General features: G+C 43.7%; 1 protein-coding gene across 1 annotated transcript; it reads left to right on the top strand.

Annotated features, from left to right (window-relative positions):
* The first annotated feature begins 13,141 nt into the window (after positions 1 to 13,141).
* LOC123500580 (general transcription factor II-I repeat domain-containing protein 2-like) lies at positions 13,142 to 14,959 on the top strand. The gene has a single exon (XM_045249269.1). The coding sequence runs from the start codon at positions 13,142 to 13,144 to the stop codon at positions 14,957 to 14,959; it is 1,818 nt and encodes a 605-aa protein (XP_045105204.1).
* The last annotated feature ends 5,861 nt before the right edge of the window (positions 14,960 to 20,820 follow it).

The following is a 20,820-nucleotide window of genomic DNA, read 5'->3' as shown; positions in this document are numbered from 1 at the left end:
AAAGGAGTAATAATAATAATAATAATAATAATAATAATAATAATAATAATAATAATAATAGTAATAATACGCATGACAGGTTCTTCATATATAAATATCAATATATATAATATATATATATATATATATATATATATATATATATATATATATATATATATATATATATATATATATATATATATATATATATATATATATATATATATATATATATATATATATATATATATATATATATATATATATATATATATATATATATATATATATATATATATATATATATATATATATATATATATATATATATATATATATATATATATATATATATATATATATATATATATATATATATATATATATATATATATATATATATATATATATATATATATATATATATATATATATATATATATATATATATATATATATATATATATATATATATATATATATATATATATATATATATATATATATATATATATATATATATATATATATATATATATATATATATATATATATATATATATATATATATATATATATATATATATATATATATATATATATATATATATATATATATATATATATATATATATATATATATATATATATATATATATATATATATATATATATATATATATATATATATATATATATATATATATATATATATATATATATATATATATATATATATATATATATATATATATATATATATATATATATATATATATATATATATATATATATATATATATATATATATATATATATATATATATATATATATATATATATATATATATATATATATATATATATATATATATATATATATATATATATATATATATATATATATATATATATATATATATATATATATATATATATATATATATATATATATATATATATATATATATATATATATATATATATATATATATATATATATATATATATATATATATATATATATATATATATATATATATATATATATATATATATATATATATATATATATATATATATATATATATATATAGAGAGAGAGAGAGAGAGAGAGAGAGAGAGAGAGAGAGAGAGAGAGAGAGATCACATGCTTAAGTCAATGTTGAAATGCAACGTTATATAAACGTTCCACAACCCCATAAGATCTTTCTTATTACAGCATATTTATTAAGATCCTGTATCATCATAATTATATTGCACAAAGTATTTTAACAATATACCTAAAACAAGAAACACCTTATAGTTTTGTTAGGAGGATGACTTCCTTTGATGATCTCATCCTTCATATCCTTCATTGTTACCTTTCAAAGCGCAAGTCGATGGTGAAACGTAACGTTATGGAAACATGATCGTTACGTTCAACGACCTCAAATTTTTTTTATTTCATTACAGTACATTTAGTTAGGTCATACATCACGAGAAAACAAAGTATTAACATTCAAAGTACAAAAAGTGCATTAAACTGTTTTAGGTGGATGGCCTTCGCAACGTGGATACTACGTGGCTCTTACGTGAAAAAAAAAAAATTCACCTTATTTCATTACAGTATATTTAGTTAGGTCATACATCACGAGAAAACAAAATATTAACATTGAAAACACAAGACATGCCTTAAACTTTGTTAGGTGGATGGAATTCGTGACGTGGATACTACGTGGCCCTTACGTGAAATAAAAAATTCACCTTATTTTCACCATTACGTCACGTGAAAATTACGTAGTGTGTTTGCTGGGGTATTATCTGAATGCCACAATCGTCAAGCCAGTGTGTTACTGCTCTGGGCGTGTGGCAGGTTGCTCCGTCTTGCTGGAAAATCTCCGCATGTGTTTTTCCAAAGCACTCCTCTAGATGGTCATTAAGAAGTTCAAAATACACAATTTTGTTTACAGTTGCGTTTTTTGTGAGAATAACTAAATTCCCAACACCATGGTATGTAAAGCATCCCCACACCATTAAACTTGGGGGGTGTTTTGTGGTCTTTTGCGTGTACCGGGGGTCGGTAGGGTCTGAACCGGGGCGACGTTACACTCTAGTTCGTCCTTTTCCACTTACACAGAAGGTGCTTTCGTCATTCAAGAGCACAGTGCGCTACTTTTCAAGAGGCCAATCTTTGTATTTCTTGGCAAACTTAACCCTCTTCTTCCGCTGGCGTTCATTAATTAGTGGCTTTTTGCGCGCAGGGTAGCACTTGAACTTAAGGTCGCGTTGCAAAGTTTCCTGCACAGTACGAAGTGACACATTAGAAAAAAGTTCTGGGATTTGTTCTTTTAATTCCTTCTCTGTAATGATAGGAGTGATGTCAATTTGTCGTTTTAGCACATTCCTGGTCCTGCTACCAATTTTCTTGGGTTTCCCTGGCTGCTTCACAGGAAGCGGAAGCACTTTCTCCCTGCCAGCCTTAAATCCCTGGACGAGGTTTTGTACTGTTCTAAGCTTCAGTTTTTTTATATGACAAATTTCCTTATTGCTGTGCCCAGCTTTGTAAAGATTAATCATTCTTTGAATTGTTTTGGGATCTGTATGTTTTCAAGGCATAAGGTAATGTAAGAAAATAATGCAAAAACAGTGCGTGGTACGGAGAACCTAGGCGGTCACTTCAAACATATTCAAAATGTCAACTGTCACCAGAGGAAAACGGGGTGAGGGTAACATCCCCATACTCCCACCACTGAGTGGGGAAGAAAACGTGCATCGCTACCAGACACACGATTCATGCTGCTTTATTTTATTTTTTTTTTTTACATTACGGGAGGTTTAAAGATTTGTGCGCCAAACACCGCTATAAGGACTACGGCGCAAAGATTAGCATAGCTTGTATATATATATATATATATATATATATATATATATATATATATATATATATATATATATATATATATACATACACACACACACACACACACACATATATATATATATATATATATATATATATATATATATATATATATATATATATATATATATATATATACACACACACATATATATATATATATATATATATATATATATATATCTTGATCTTGATCTTGATGGTACAGGTGACGCAGAATTTCTTCTGGGTCAGGCCTTTGTATCGGCAGCTCCTGTAGGGAACAAAAGAACACCAGACAACAAAGAGGGCAATCACCATCTTTCACACCACTAGTTCCTGCATCTGGCACGCCACATTCTCTCCAGGAACTCTTTCACAGCCTCAATCATCCTTTCATTCGTCTCCCACACAGTCCCAGCAGCAACACCATCCATTCCCTTCCTGTCATCTCCACTCTGTCATGCCCCAGCTCCCTCAGCACCACTTGCATCATCTCATGCCTGTCTCTGGCATACTTCACACACTCCACCACCACATGTTCCACTGTCTCATCCTCTCCCAAGTCACACATCTGGCACACTTTGCTGCAGGACTCTGACCATCTATAATTCCTTGCATTCACATCCATGCACTGTGCCCTAGCTCGGAAGAGAAGATCACCACCCAGGCTTCCGTCATACCACTTTTCATACATTGGGGCCTCTTTCTCTCTATACCATACCAAGGTACTCTTTTGCTCCATCCTATTTCTCCAGTCATCCAGTCCCACACCTTTCACTACTCTGTCAATCTCACTCTTCCACTTCCTTACATCCCATTCTCTACCTTCTCCATTTCTAACAATCATACTCCAGTCTCTCTCTAAATGTCTTCCTTCTACCTGTTGAAAACCCAACTACTTACTAACCCACTCTTTGCTACCAGCCTGACACACCTCTTCCCCACTTGCTACTCCTGACATTCCACAGAAACACTTTTCTCACTATCCTTGCATCATTCATTCGTTCTAACCTAGCCTTATACTTTAGGGTCGCTTTCACATATCTCTCTCTAAAAGTGCTCCAACCCATATCACCCCTAAGGGCCTCTACTGCTGCATATCTAGGTGCATTAAGTGCCATTCTTGCAACTCTATTCTGCCCTATTTCTAACTTATCTAGTTCACTCTCATTCCAAGCAATCACATCCATACCATACATGATGCTCGGAACAGCCACGCTCTTCCAAACTTCTCGCAGCACGTCATATTTACTCGCCCTCATCCTTGCTGCACTTCCTAGACGACCTACCCACTGATTTGCCATACTTATCTTCTCATTCTTAATCTTTACACAGCCATCCGGACTCATCCACATCCCCAGATACTTATATTCATCTGTCTGCTGCACCTCATTCACTCCTAATCTCCACACATGGTTCCTCTCATCCTCTGACCTATGCACAACCATTACCTTACTCTTTTCACTACTAAATCTCACTCCAAAATCTCTTCCATACCCATCTACTACATCAAGCATACTCTGTAGCTCTTCTGCCGACTCACTCATGACTACAACATCATCTGCATACAAGAGCACACCTATCTTATCATTTCCCACATTTACACCTGCATTCATTCTCCTCATTCTAGCAGCCAATTCTTCTGTATATAAGCTAAAGAGGGTTGGTGATAATATGCAACCCTGCCTAACTCCTCTTTCACTCTTCACCCAGTCTGTCTCTATATCCCTAGTTTATACTTAGCTCTTGTATCCACATACATACTTCTCACTATGTTAACTATCTTTGCACTTAACCCAATTTTTCTAACACCCTACCTAGCATTTCTCTGTTTACCCTATCATATGCTTTCTCTATGTCTAGGAAACCTAAGTATAGTTTGCTACCATCCCTTTTCTTTCTCTCAATCAATTCATTCACTACAAACAGATTGTCTTCTGCTCTCCTGTCCACTCGGAATCCATTTTGCTCTTCGCCTAACACTCCAACTCTCTCAATCCATTTGCACAATCTCTCATTCAACACCGCACTGAACACTTTGCCTACTGTGTTAACTAACGCAATCGGCCTGTAGTTCCTCAACTCATTCTTACTCTTATATCCTCCCTTATGCAACAAGGTCACCCTGCATTCATTCCACATTCTCGGCACTCTCTCCTCCTCCCACACCTGGTTGAACAACTCAGTCATCCTATCAATCACTACTTCTCCTCCATTTTGTACATTTCATACGGTATCTCATCCGGCCCTGCTGCCTTCCCATTCTTCTGCTTCTTCACACATTTCTCCACCTCCTCCCTGCTGATCCTTTCATTCAACTCATCTGCATCCTTTCTCTCCAGTGACACATGTCCTTCATCCACATCAAAGACCTCACTTACACCTCCAATCTCTTCCCAAAACTCTTTTATTGCCCTTCTCATTTCTTCCTTATCAGTCACCACTGCCCCATTCACCTTCAGGCTCTCCACATTCTCACTGTTAGGCATCCCCTCACCCCTCAGGAATCTATACCATTCTCGCCCACCTTCCATACCTTTCTCTCTAAGGGACTGAATCACACTTCTCTCACTTGTAACTTTAGCATTCATTATCTTTCGCTTCGTCATTCGCTGCTGACTCACATACGCTGCCCATGCATTCAGGTACTCCCTTTCAGCTTCCTCACTCTCATGTCTCCTCTTTCTTAACTGTCTGCACACTCTATTCAGTCTCTTCCTTTCCTTCCTAGCATCCCTGATCTCATTATTCCACCACGGCCTACATGCATGCTTTCTGGCACTTGTTCTTGCATACCCTATCTGGCTTACTGCTGCATTTCTCACATTTTCTACAAATCTATCATTCAGTTCATCCACGTCGCTTAGACTTTCATCCTCCCAGCTCCTCTCACTCAAGTCCACCTGGAAATTCTCCCATCCTACATCTCTCAATCTCCACTTTTTCCTCTTGGCCTTGGCATTTGTTCCATCTCTTCCATTCAACTTGCACTCTAACACCAGCATGTTATGGTCTGAGACTATGTCAATCATCCCATCTTCATCAATCCACATGCGGTCAACAACTTCACGCATTCTCCCATTCACTAGCATGTAGTCAATCGCAGACTCCTGGTTCCTCCCACACCAAGTCACTCGTCCTTCAGCCAGGGTCTCATTGAGATTCTCCAAACTCACCTCATTCACAAGCTCATCCAGCATCTCACCGTTCCTGTTCATTTGTTCACCTAACATACCTATGTGGGCATTCATGTCTCCCATAACAATCACTCTCTCTCCAGCATACTCTCTTGCAATCTTTTTCAAAACACTATATTTTCTGCCATTCTCCTGACTGCTCTGTCGCCTTCCACTGTCATATACACTACCACTACGACTATCCTCTCAGCTCTGCCACTTTCACTCCTGCACTCCACTCGAACAGCTAGCACGTCCTCACTCTCAGCACTGTCTCCTATGTCCAGCTCTTCCACTCTCAGGTTCCTCACCTTTTTGTGGAGCAAGGCTACGCCTCCTCCTAACTTATCCTGTTTTCTACGCCCTTTCCCTATCATGACAAACTCATTTCCTTCCATATGCACCACGTCCCGCAGGTGAGTCTCCGTGATACCTACCACATCCAAGCTCCATTCATTCAGCTCCTTGCATAAATCCTCAAACTTGCCAGTGCCCCATCCTCTCACATTCACACACCCAATCCTCATGCATCCTGACGCCCTGTGGGTACCTCCTCTTCCTTTTACATTTACCCACTCTCCTCCCGCAGGTTCCCTTTCTCTCGGTAACCTGCTCTCTTTCACGCTTCTGTCCTCCTCTCTCATACAAACACCTGCCCCTTCTCTCTGGATTCTATCCTATTCCCTGCTGCCTTCCTCCCAACGCTGAGCCCACTCCACCAAGTTCCAGGCCACCCACACCTTTCCAATAGTGGACATGTGTACGCCATCCTGTGTCCACACCTGCCTCCAGTCCATCCTCTCCCACAGCTGCATCCCATCACATTTCCAGTCTTCCAGTCTTTCTACTACCTTTCCATTCACCCATCTCCTCTCCCGGCCAAAGACCTGACCCTCCTTGTCCCTCCTCTTAGGGATACACATCACCAGGGGCCTCCTGTGTGTTTTACGCTCCACCACTCTGACTATCTCCTCCATCACTCTCACTGTCTCTCGTCCTCCTATATCCTCCAGCCCGTTTCCTCCTCCCTCTACCACCACCAGGTCTTCAGGCTCCATCTGGTGAAGGAGCTCATCACCGCCTCACGGATGACCCGAATATTGGCCCCTGGTCTGCTTTTGTCCATCACTCTATACCCACCTTTCGACAGGAGTATATCTCTTTCTCTACTCCTCTCATCAGGCTATCTCCAAACAGCCACATCCTCCTAACTTTGCTCCCTGTCTTCAGCCATAGCCGCTTGCCATCCTGGATATGTCGCCAGGATTGCCGACCTATGCCCATCCATGCCGACTCACTATGGCCCTTACCTCTGCCACTCCTGCCTCTACTCCCAACACTGCCCTGGTCCTCCTTCCCTCTCTTACTATTGGCCTCCTGGGTACCTCTGCTGTTGGCCCGTGTCTGGCTGGGGGTATCTAGTGCACTCCTACTCCTAGCCCCTCCCTTGGCCTCCTCCTGTACCTTTGGCTCCTTACCTACCTCCTCCAGACTGCTGTCCTTTTCCACCATCACCTCTTCACTGCCCCTTCCCTCGGTTACCAGGAGTCCGTTACAGCCTTGTTGCTGTAGGAGTGGTCGGACTCCTGTGGGGTCACTGCACCTGTGGCGCCCCTCCACCTCCACATCTCCTTGACTACTAGGGTCAGGGCCTCCCTGTTCCATCCGTGCCTCCTTCTTCCTTTGCTACCCGTTTCTCCTCCCACCATGCCCTGGTAGTGTCTAGGCACTCAGGGCATAGGCCTATTAGGAAGTCGTTCCTCAGTACCTTCTGGCTGGCTTCCTTAAGGCCCACACATCGCGTGTGATACCAATCTCCACAACATTCACATGCGATGGAGTTACTCCTATTGTTCACCTCACCTTTGCATACCTTACAGTCGTTCTCGTACATCCTGCTAAAACAACAAAGAACGAAATAAAAAAAAATAAAAAAATCGGGAGCAAAACACACCACGTCTTACCTCCTCGACGCGAGTGTGAGCAGGCGAGACTCACCACGTGGGTATGATGAGTCGGTGGCCCCGCGTGGGGTCAGTGAGGACGCATTTACTACGTGTCATGATAACGCACGTGGCGGTCCCAGTGAAGGTGATGTGGGATATATTAGCCCTGGCAGAAGTATTGGAAGCAGGGAAGGCTATCGACGATCTATTCCAGCAAGCAGTATTGTTGATAGTGTCCAGTCAGCTGCCAGACTGGAGGAACTGCGATTGAAGCTGGAAATGAATAAAATGGAGATAGAAGCAGAAGAGAGGCGAGAGTTAAAAAGACTAGCTACTGAGGAGAGGGCTAGAGAAGCGGAAGAAAGACGAGAACTTCAGAGACTAGCAGCAGAGCAAGAGGCTAGAGAAGCGGAAGAGAGACGAGAGTTAAACAGACTAGCAGCAGAGAAGGAGGCTAGAGAGATGGAGAGAGAAAGGGCAGATAAAGATAGAGAGTTAGAGTGGGAGAGAACTCGCCATGCAATAAGTACGCCTGGAGTTGTTGGTAGTGTAGGAGGAGGAGGAGAACAGAGTGTAGAGCGTACTTTAGTTCAAAGTCTCCAGCTAGTCCCCGAATTTGATGAGTCTAAGGTGGCTGAATGGTTTGTCCTCTTCGTGAGAAAAAGCCAAGGAGTTTGCTTGGTCTCGAGAGATATGGGTAAGCTTGGTCGCGAATAAACTGAAGGGAAAAGCCTTGGAAGTTTATGATAAAATGTCAGCTGATGATCTGGATGATTATGAGGAGTTTAAGGGTGACATTTTGCGGGCATATGAGCTGCGACCAGAAGCCTATCACTTGCAATTCAGAGGAAAGAGGAAGCGAGCAAGTGACTCCTACCTCGAGTGTGCTCGTTCACTGGAGCAAGTGTTTGAGAGATGGGTTGCTAGCAAGGGTGTTGACTCTCTCGAGGCTTTGAAGGAGTTAGTAGTTATGGAGCAGTTCATCGACATTGCTGATAAGTAGCTGGTACCTCTGTTGAGGAAGAAGAGGTTTAGGACCTTGAAGGAGGCTGCTACATGGGCTGATGATTATGTGTTGGCCCACCATCCTGTGCAGCAGCCTGGGAGTTGGAGTCGTAAGGAAGGTAGTCCTAAGGGAGGTCCAGGGAGTGGTGGTAGTTCTTCCTCTGGCTCTCCAGGCCACTTTAGGCGATATTCTGGATTCGGCAGTAAAATGGGTTTTAGAAAGCCCCAGGCCCCCACCCCTCCCTTTTCTGCGAAGGACGGGACGGCGGGGAAGGCGGCCCCTAGAACGCCCAAGTATGATTACCAGCCTACGTGTTATCACTGCTGAGGGAAAGGGCATTTTAAGTTCAATTGCCCAAAATTAGTAACAGCTGAAACTCCAAAGTCCTCGCAGAAACCTGTTGCCTTGTTGGTGTGGCCAGATAAAGTTTGTGGTGATGAGGTGACTGCTCCTTTAGGCTTTAGAAGTGAGAATGCACGGCGTGTGCCTGAGTCGTGTTTGGAGGAGAGAGAGCAGGTTGGCCCACCTGTCCCTCCCCCTGTTGCCTTGCCCGCTGTTGTTAAGGATAGTGAGCTTGACTGGTGCCGTCCTTTCCTGTGTGGAGGCATTGTTGAGATTGATGGCACCAAGTATCCCATTACTGTACTGCGTGATACGGGAGCACAGCAGTCAGTTTGCCGAAATGTCACTGGTAGGAAGGTGACATCTAGCAAGGCAGTGTTGTGTCGTGGACTTAACACTGTGGAGGAGTTCGTGACGGCTGAGGTGACGCTGTCATGTCCTTTTGTCACTGCTACGGCGCAGGTAGCAGTGGCAGACGAACTGCCAGTCGCAGGAGTGGACTTCCTGCTCTGGAATGATTTCGCTGGTGGTCGTGTATGGATCCCAACCTCTGATGAGGATGAGGTTGCTGAAGAGTCTGGGCCAGTGGTGCAAGACTCTGTAAATGTTGTTACCCGCTCTCAGGCCCGCTGGGCTGAGAGAGAGCCTGTTAATACCCAGGAGGTTGCTAGCAGCCAGGTGGGATTGACTCCAGATGGGAGTAACAGTGCTGATGTGGTGGAGCCAGTGTTGGGCTCAACATTGAGTTCAGGTGTAGAGGCTGACAGTGACGGCGTGGAGTCACTTGTAAATACACAGGACACAGTTGATAGAACACGATATTGATGTTGGGGACGCAGAGCTTGTCAAACTGCCCCCCTACCGAGTAAATCCTATGAAGCAAGCACTGGTGTAGAAGGAGTTGGAGTACATGCTTGAGCATGGGCTCATTACTCGGACTTACAGTCAATGGAGTTCCCCAGTCACCCTGCAGCCTAAGCCTGATGGCAAGGTCAGGTTTTGTATTGACTTCAGGCGGGTTAATGCTCTAACAAAAGTAGACACTTATCTTTTGCCCCGTGTGAATGACTCTGTGGATCGAATCGGGTCAAGGGGTACTGGCAGGTCCCATTTACGGAGCGGGCTAAGGAGATAGCGAGTTTTGTGGCTAACGGCGCTGTCTATCAGAGCCAAGTGATGCCTTATGGGCTGCGAAATGCCCAAGCCATATTTCAGCGTCTCATGGACTGAGTTACTGATGGTCTGATTCACTGTGTCGTATACATTGATGACGTGGTCATCTATGACACAACATGGGCTGAGCATCTGACTAATGTAGAAGCCCTCTTTGCACGACTCCAGGCAGCGGGATTAGTTGTCAACTTGGAGAAGTGTGAATTTGTACAAGCTTGGGAGCAATAACTTGTTTACCGAGTGGGCCATGGCTACATCACTCCTCCTGAGGTCAAAGTAGAAGCGATCAGGCGGTTCCCCGTACCGACCTGTCACCGTGCCTTGCAGAGATTCTTAGGAGTGGTAGGTTACTACCGTCGTTTTGTACCGGGGTATTCGACCCTCCTGGCACCTCTTACAGATCTCTTGCAGAAGGGTAAGAAGTGGGTCTGGATTGAAGACTGTGAGAGCACCTTTCACCGAGTTAAGACCATTTTATGCGAGATGCCAGTGCTCCAGGCCTCTGACTTCAGAAGAAGTTTTGCTCTCGCAGTAGATGTCAGTCAGGTGGGAGTAGGCGCAGTTTTATTGCAGCCTGATGACCAGGGTGTTAACCACCCTGTGTGTTATTTTTCGAAAAAGTTTCCTCCCGCTTAGAAGAACTATTCAGTCATTGAGCAAGAGCTGCTTGCCATTTTGTTAGTCTTGCAGCATTTTGAAATTTACATCCCCACTTATAGGCCCCATGTAGTCATCTATTCAGGTCATAGTCCCCTTCAGTTCTTAGAAAAGTTTAAATTTAAAAATCAGCGTCTAACTCACTAGAGTCTTCTACTCCAGGAGTACAATATCATTGTCAGACATATAAAAGGAGTAGACAACGTTGTAGCTGATTGTCTGTCCCGGGGTCATTCCCTTTAACCAGTTCCATGCCTTTTTAGAAATTTTGTAAATGTTTTGTAAATGTGTGTGTAAATTGTAAATGCGTGTGATGGGCACCGTCTCGATTCCCTTTGGTTTGTTGTTTCATTATATGTGGGGCCTATGGCCACCCATCGCGGGCACCTCGGGCTGTTCTGCTGAGCGGACGGCCCGCCTCCTTCTTCTCGCTTCTCTTTGTGAACGGGAGTCAGTAACCAGCTAGCCTTCAGCGGAGATAGACACGCACTCTCGTCGGTCTGGCACAGTGTTCGGGAGATTCGTGTTGCTGGGCTTCGCTTGTTACTTACTAGTCATCGGTCTGGGAGTTGTGCCCTCCTGTTGAGTAGCTGGCTTGTTACTCGGTAGACCGTGGCTGTATAGGACAACGGGCTTGTTGTCCTGAGGAAAGTGTAGCCGGTTGGGGCTTCATTTTCTGTTGTGCGTTCGTCCACTCGGGTGTGGCGACGCGGAAAGACACGCTTTGTCTCGTCCTGTTTTGCTGTTATGGTGGCCGTGGTCACCAGTGAGGTTTGTTGGGTGGCCGTGTGCCCCCACCATCTTTTGTATAGTTTCAGTAGTAAACTGTATTGTAGTGGTAGTAGCCACGCACACTATTGAATGCTGAGAGGCTTCATGTCGGCTAATGATGCGTAGTTGTCGTCCGCCAGACTTGTTTGCGACGAGTATTTGGACTCGTGTATAGCTGGAGTCACCCGTAGGTGGTGTCTAGGCTTGTGTGTACCTCACTGGATGTGCTGTACACATCATATATTGCAGTAGTAGTAGGCCAGGGATATCAGTCTGACAGGTGTTAGGAAGCACCTGTTGTAGTAGGACAGTATAGTAATATATATACTACGCGTGTTGTCACAGTCTGTGATTCATCACCGTCTGTGGACAAGGCGTGCGGAGAGGCATTAACACTTCATAGGGAAGGGGGTGGAATTATCCTTGTGGGCGGTTTCTCTAGGCCCTAGAGAAACCTCCGGCCCGTGGGCCACATCCGGCCCGCGAAGGCTTAGCGTCCGGCCCGCCACCCTGCTAGGCTTTATTAATGCAATCCGGCCCGCGGACCTCCCACTAAAAGTAGAGAAGAAACTCTAATAAGTTTTAAGTTTTTAAATGAATAAATTATACTATTGAATTACTTTACATTTCATTATTATTATTATTATTATTATTATGACTATTATTATTGTTAGTAGTAGTAGTTGTAGTAGTAGTCGTGTGTGCATACGTTTTCTTTTATTACTATAGTATACCATGCATTTGTCTCATTTTTTATTGAATAGCAATCAGAGAAAACTAGACAAATCAGCTGTGTGTGTCTGGGTGTTGTTATTGGCGCGAGTTCACCGTAGTCTTCACGGCTATATTTTGATGTGAGTTTTGTTGTTTATTGGAGCACCTTACACCTATCAATAGAAATCTATGTTAACGAATAAATCAGAAGTACGTTGGTAGGGTATTGAATATCGAAATCTATTGTTGTGATGAATCACATTAGTAAATTAATTTCCTATCCTCAAAAGCCACCGTCATGGTTGTTTACATTTATGTAGAGTGGAAAATATCAGATTCTTTCGGTATTTTGTGGTGTTCATTGCTCAGCAGTTCGTTGCATGTTGATGAAACAAAGGCATGGTAGTGTATTTGGCCTTTTTGGCTCATTTTTTTGTAACGTGAAATGATTTTTTTGTCTAGGCATAATTTTCTTCCTTTTTAGTTCATCATGTCTGCGACCCAGCGTGCTGAGAAGAGAAAAGTGGACCTCGAGCGTCGGATCTTCAACCCTGAGTGGGAGAAGTACTTCTTCATCGAGCGCTTTGGACAGGCCCAGTGCCTCATATGCTTGAAGACTTTGGCTGTCCTAAAAGAGTACAACGTGCGCCGCCACTGGGAGACAGAGCACCGCTCGTCAAACTTCGCGTCGATGTCTGTCACCGAAAGGAAGGACGCCATCGTTAGACTATCAGGCAACTTGGAGAAACACATTTCGCTCTTCTGCAAGCAAAATGTTGAGGCTGAAAAGGTGACCCGCGCCAGTTATGAAGTCTCCCGCATCCTTGCTCGCCGAATGAAGCCATTCGCGGATGGGGACTTCATCAAGGAATGCCTCCTCGCTGTAGTGGACTCCGTCTGTCCAGAGCAGCGTTCCGCCTTTGAGAAAGTGAACCTTTCGTCCCGCACCGTTCGTCGCCGCATCGAGGATATGTCGGACAACGTGCACGACTCACTCAAAACACGCAGCTCAAATTTCGTCGCCTTTTCCCTCGCTCTGGATGAGAGCACCGACACAAAGGACACGGCCCAGCTGTCTGTTTTCATCCGCGGCGTCACCGCTGACCTTCAAGTGTGTGAGGAATTCCTCCAGCTTGTCCCGCTGCGCGACACCACCACTGGGCAAGACATCTGCGACGCCGTGCTTCTGTGTGTTGATCAGCACTCCCTGGACCTCTCCCGTCTTGTGTGTGTGACGACCGACGGTGCCCCGGCGATGGTTGGTGAGAAGAAGGGCGCCGCTTCGCTGCTAGTGCGTCACTGTGAAGCCGCCGGGTACACTCAGCCCATTAACAAGATGCACTGCATCATCCACCAAGAGTCCCTGTGCGCTAAGTCTGCCAACCTCGTTGGTGTCATGTCTGTCGTGGTGAAGGTCGTCAACTCCATCCTCTCCCGCAGCCTTAACCATCGTCAGTTCCAGGCACTGATGGATGAGGTGAACGTGCACTACAACGACCTGCTCTACTTCTGTGAGGTACGCTGGCTGAGTCGAGGGGCCATGCTGTCTCAGGTGTGCGACCTTCAGCAGGAGATTGCCACCTTTCTACGTCAGAAGAACCTTCCCCACGCTGATCAGTTCTCTGATCCGCGGTGGCTAGCTCGCCTGGCCCTGCTCACGGACATCACGGCGCACCTGAACACCCTGAACGTGAAGCTGCAAGGCAAAGACATTCTCGTGACAGACATGTACGCGCACATCACTGCCTTCGAGGTTAAACTGCGCTTGTGGAAGGCTGAATTGGCTTCTGGTCAGTTTGTGCATTTTCCTCGCCTTGCTGCATGTGCCCCTGACGATGTGGACCTGGGCACTTGTGTTAGTGTCGTCAACTCTCTACGTGAGGAATTTGCTTCCCGTTTTGCAGGAGTCAGGGTGCTGGCTGCAGACTTCAAGCTTTTCACTGCTCCCTTTGACTTCCCCGTGGAAGACGCCCCTGCCTCCCTGCAGATGGAATTGGTGGAGCTGCAGTGCAACGATGAAATGAAGGCGAAATTCCGCATCTCTTCTCCGTTGTCCTTCTTCCGCGACATCGTTCTCCCTTCTAACAATTTTCAAAAATACATTGCGCATGTCCAACGCATTGTGGCCATGTTCGGCAGCACCTACTGCTGTGAACAGCTCCTCTCAAAAATGAGATACACGAAGTCTCACCTTCGCTCCCAACTCTCGGACCGCCACCTCAATGACATTCTTCTGTTGTCTACCTCAACCATCAAGCCAGACATGGAAATGCTTCTTCATGGCAAACAGCACCAGCAGTCTCATTGATTTGTAGAGTGTTCAATGCAATTTTTGTACAATTTTTTTCACGTAATCAATGTATTATACAAAATATAGTATTTCTGATATTTCGTTTTTCACTCCGGCCCGCGACCTCCTTCCAAGAGTCTCATCTGGCACTCACTCTAAAAAGGTTGCCTGCCCCTGCTCTAGGGGGTATAAAAGTCTCGCCCTGTTACACATAACATCTACCATTTATAAATTCAACTTGGTTGGGTACAAGAGGAGAAGGAGTTGCTGAGGAAATTCCCTTTCAAGGGGGAAATTATACACTGATGGCGACCTTGAAAGAACCTGAGGGTTACGTCGGCTGTGAGTTATAGTAATGGGGACTCTGTGGAGTTTTTATATTCCCCACGGTACTGACCGTAATAAAGTATATATATATATATATATATATATATATATATATATATATATATATATATATATATATATATATATTGTGAGGGCCAGCGCATTATTTCCCCTTTATTTACTGATTTTATATATATAGTCTCTGGCCCACGCGCGGGCTGTTACTGTTCCATTGTGAGGCCAAACCTTTGTTTCTACCATTTTCTGCGCCGGCGAGCTTCACATCAGTAACAAGACAGCCATCAGCGGAGCTAGACACGCACTCTTGTGTTCTAGCACAGTTTTAGGAAGACTCGTGTTGCTGGGCTGTTCTTGTTACTCGCTAGTCACTGGTCTTGGAGGTGTGCCCTCCTGTTGAGTAGCTGGCTTGCTACTGGATAGACCGTGGCTGTGTAGGACAACGGGCTTGTTGTCCTGAGGAAAGTGTAGCCGGTTGGGGCTGCATTTCCTGTTGTGCGTTCGTCCACTCGGGTGTGGCGACGCAGAGGGACGCGTTATTGTTTCGTCCCGTTGTTGCTGTTGGTGGCTGTGGTCACCAGTGTGTTTTGTTGGGTGGCTGTGTGCCCCCAGTAGTAAACTGTATTGTAGTGGTAGTAGCCACACACCATTGAAGGCTGAGAGGCTTCATGTCGGCCAGTAGTGCGTAGTTGTTAGCCAGACGTCTCTGCGACGAGTATATAGTGGGTGTCACCCGTAGGTGGTGTCTGGGCTTCTGTGTACATCATCGGATGTGCTGTACACATCATATATTGCAGTAGTAATAGACCAGGAATGTCAGTCTAACAGGTGTTAGTAAGCACTTGTAGTAGGATAGTATAAGTATAATATACCGCGCGCGTTGTTCCGGTCTGTGAGTTATCACAGTCTGTGGACAGGGCGTGTGGAGAGGTATTAATACATCATAGAGAAGTGGGTGGAATTGTCCTTGTGGGCGGTTTCTCTATGGGGTATTAAGGCCTCGACCTGTTACACATAACATGTACCATTTATAAATTCTACTTGGTTGGTTACAGGAGGAGAAGGAGTTGCTGAGGAGATTCCTTTACAGTGGGGGAGATTATACACTGTTGGCGACCTTGAAAGAACCTGAGGGTTACGTCGGCTGCGAGTTGTAGTAGTGATTTATAATCCCCACTGTACTGACCGTAACAAGGTTGGCGATTTTGCCAGCATAACCGTCTAGTGAGCTGTAGCAGCTAACCGCAGCAGCCGGGGGTGAACTTTTAACAATATATATATATATATATATATATATATATATATATATATATATATATATATATATATATATATATATATATATATATTATATATATATATATATATATATATATATATATATATATATATATATATATATATATATATATATATATATATATATATATATATATATATATATATATATATATATATATATATATATATATATATATATATATATATATATATATATATATATATATATATATATATATATATATATATATATATATATATATATATATATATATATATATATATATATATATATATATATATATATATATATATATATATATATATATATATATTGCGAGGGCCACCTTATTATTTCCCTTCATTTGATTATATTATATGTGTAGCCTCTGGCCACCCAAGCGTGGGCTGTCGCTGTTCCGCTGTGCGGGCAAACACCCTCTCTTTGTTTACACCATTTTGTTGTGCCTCCGAGCCTCGCATCAGTATCAATGTAACCTTCCGCGGAGATACACACGCACTATCGTGGTCTGGCACAGGGTAGGGAGATTCGTGTTGCTGGGCTCCTCTTGTTGCTCACTAGTCATTTGTCTGGGAGTTGTGCCTTCCCTTGAGTAGCTGGCTTGTAACTCGGTAGACCGTGGCTGTGTAGGACAACGGGCTTGTTGTCCTAAGAAGTGTTGATGGATGGGTCTACATTTCCTGTCTGGCGTTCCTCCACTTGTGGTGCGGCGGCGCAGAGGAGAGACACATTTTGACCCGTCCTGATTGTTTTGTTGGTGGCCGTTGTCACCAGTGTGGTTTGGTGGGCGGCTGTGTGACCCCATCACTTTTGTGTAGTATCAGTAATATACTGTATTGTAGTGGTTGTAGCCACGCATGCTAGTGAAAAGCTGAGAAGCTTCGTATTGCAGGCCAGTGAGTGCGTAGTTGTCGTCCGCCAGACTTGTCTGTGACGAGTATCTGTACTCCGTGTAGGGCTATTGTCACCTGTTGGTGGTGTCTGGGTTTGTGTGTACACCACCGGATGTGCTGTACACATCATATATTGTAGTAGTCGTAGGCTAGGGGTGTCAGTCTGACAGGTGTTAGGAAGCACTTGTCGTAGTAAGACAGTATAGTAATATATACACTGCGCGTTTTGTCCCAGTTTGTGATTCATTATCGCCTGTGGACAAGGCGTACGGAGAGGCATTAATACTTCATAGAGAAGTGGGTGGAATTGTCCTTGTGGGCAGTTTCTCTAAGGGGTATTAAGGCCTCGCCCTGTTACACATAACATCTACCATTTATAAATTCTACTTAGTTGGGTACAGGAGGAGTAAGAGTTGCAAAGGAGATTCCCTTACAGTGGGGGAAGTTATACACTGTTGGCGACCTTGAAAAAAAACTTAGTGTTACGGCTGCTGTGATTTATAGTAGTGGGGACTCTGTGCAGTGTTATATTCCCCACTAACTGTACCGTAACAAACTGGCGATTTTACCAGAATAACACTCTCCCTAGTGGGCTATGAGAGTTAACCGTAGCCGTGACCATAACAATATATATATATATATATATATATATATATATATATATATATATATATATATATATATATATATATATATATATATATATATATATATATATATATATATATATATATATATATATATATATATATATATATATATATATATATATATATATTACGTACGCCACACGGCTGCGGTTAACTGCTACAGCTCAATCGAGTGTTATTCTGGCAAAATCGCCAACTGTGTTACGGTCAGTTTCGTAGGGAATATAAAACTCCACAGAGTCTCCACTCACAACCCTCAGGTTCTTTCAAGGTCGCCAACAGTGTATAATTTCCCCCACTGTAAGGGAATCTCCTCAGCAACTCTTTCTCTTCCTGTACCCAACCAAGTAGAATTTATAAATGGTAAATATTTTGTGTAACAGAGCGAGGCCTTAATACCCCCTAGAGAAAACGCCCACAAGGACAATTCCACCCACTTCTCTATGAAGTATGAATGACTCTCCGCACGCCTTGCACCCAGGCTGTGAGTGTTCACAGACTGGGACAAAACTTGCAGTATATATATTACTATATTATCTTACTACAACAAGTGCTTACTAACACCTGTTAGACTGACATCCTGACCTACTACTACTGCAAAATATGATGTGTACAGCCCATCCGGAGATGTACACACAAGCCCAGACACCACCTACGCGTGACACCCACTATACACGGAGTCCAAATACTCGTCGATGACAAGTCTGGCGGACGACAACTACTCACCATTTGCCGACATGAAGCCTCTCAGCATTCAATGGTGTGCGTGGCTACTACCACTACAGTATACTACTAAAACTAAACAAAAGATGGGGGGGGCACACAGCTGCCCACCAAACCCCACTGGTGACCATGGCCACACACAAAAAAACAGGACGAGGCAATGCCGCGTCTCTCCCACGCGTTGCCGCCAGACTACAGGACGGACGCAAAACATACTACACCTTTCCCAGAGTAATAAGCCCGTTGCTCAAACAGTCACGGTCTACCCAGTAGCAAGGTAGCTACTCAAGGGAGGGCACAACTCCCAGACCAATGACTAATGAGTTTTTGTAAAGGACAGTCCAGCCACACGTGTCTCTTCCTGTGCCGAGAACGTACGTGTTAACTCCGCTGAAGACTGGCCGGTACTATAAACAGTATACTATTGATAATACACAACAGATGATGGGGGCACACAGACTCCCACCAAACACACTGGTGACCACGGCCACCCACAAACAAACAGGACGAGACAAAACGTGTCTCTCCGCGTTGCCATACCCGAGTGGACGAACGCACTAGAAATGCAGCCTGAACCAGCCACACTTTCTCAGAACAACAAGCCCGTTGTTCTACACAGTAACGGTTACCGAGTAACAAGCTAGCTACTCAACTGGAGGACACAACTCCCCGACCGATGACTAATGAGTACGTAAAACAGCCCAGCTGGTTACTGAGGCGAGGCTCGCAGACAGAACAAAATGGTGGAAACAAAGAGAGGGTTACGGGTCGTGTGCTCAGCATAACAGCCCGAGGGGCCGCGATGGGTGGCCATAAGCTTCACAAATAATGAAATAATAAATTAAAGATGATTAAGACGGTGCCCATCACAATATATATATATATATATATATATATATATATATATATATATATATATATATATATATATATTCCGTTCCCACTGTCCTGTAGGAACAACAGGTTCAGGCCCAACAACTTCTGGAGTCTCTCCCTCCCGGCAGAAAAATAAAACTAAAGATGCCTCTTGTACGATAGAACTAAAAGAGCCTTTCTGGCTAGGAGAACGAAAATAGGGCTTCAGCATGTTAACGTGACAGAGCTGAGCACTCTTGCGCCGGTCAAGAGTGACCACCAGTTAGTCGAGGTCACCCACCTTCTTGTCTATAACATAGGGGCCAGTATAGCGGGCACCAAGCGGCTGGCCCTGAAAGTGGTAATAGCACGAGCACTTCATCTCCAATGGCAAAAATCCGATACTCTGCCCTTCGGTCATAATAGCCCTTCATACTCTGCTATGCCTTACGCAGGTGGGCCTCCGCCACCTCTAATGTCTTGGCCAATCTCTCTCGACTGCTCATAAGGCTCTTAAGCAGTGAGACAGGGCGCTCAGGCGACGGCTGACACAAAGGGTCTAGAACAACGTTGAGCGGTCCACGCACTCGGTGCCCAAATACTAGCTGATTGGGTGAGAAACCCAGGGACTCAGTGGGCGCTTCTCTCACCGCAAATAAGACATATGGCACACCCTCGTCCCAATCCTTATCTCTCTCCATGCAGAAACTCTTGAGCATGGTCTTGAGAGTTTGATAGTGTCTCTCCATGTCTCCCTGAGACCGCGGATGATAAGCTCTGAACACGATGTGCTTGATCCTCCACGCAGTCATCGTATCTTTAAACAACTTTCAAGTAAAGTTGGTCCCCTGATCGGACTGCAGCTCGGCTGGCAATTCAAAGTGTGTAAAGAAGGTTAACAAAACCTTCAATACCACCTTAGAGTGAGTGCTTCTCAGGGGAATTGCTTCAGTGTACCACGTGGTAACACCCATTATGGTGAACAGATACTTGTGACCATCCCTGGTAGTAGGCAGAGGACCTACTATATGAATCAAAACCCTCGTGAAGGGAGGATCAACAGCAGGGATGGGGTGGAGTGACGCCACAGGGGGTGTCTGATTAGGCTTG

The sequence above is a fragment of the Portunus trituberculatus genome, unplaced genomic scaffold (assembly GCF_017591435.1).
Source record: "Portunus trituberculatus isolate SZX2019 unplaced genomic scaffold, ASM1759143v1 PGA_scaffold_413__1_contigs__length_259272, whole genome shotgun sequence".
Lineage (NCBI taxonomy): Eukaryota > Metazoa > Arthropoda > Malacostraca > Decapoda > Portunidae > Portunus > Portunus trituberculatus.
Note: the sequence above shows the minus strand (reverse complement) of the source record. Positions and strands in the feature narration are given on the sequence as shown.

Coding starts and splice junctions, on each gene's coding strand:
- LOC123500580 (XM_045249269.1), top strand. CDS start 13,142: ATGTCTGCGACCCAGCGTGCTGAGAAGAGAAAAGTGGACCTCGAGCGT.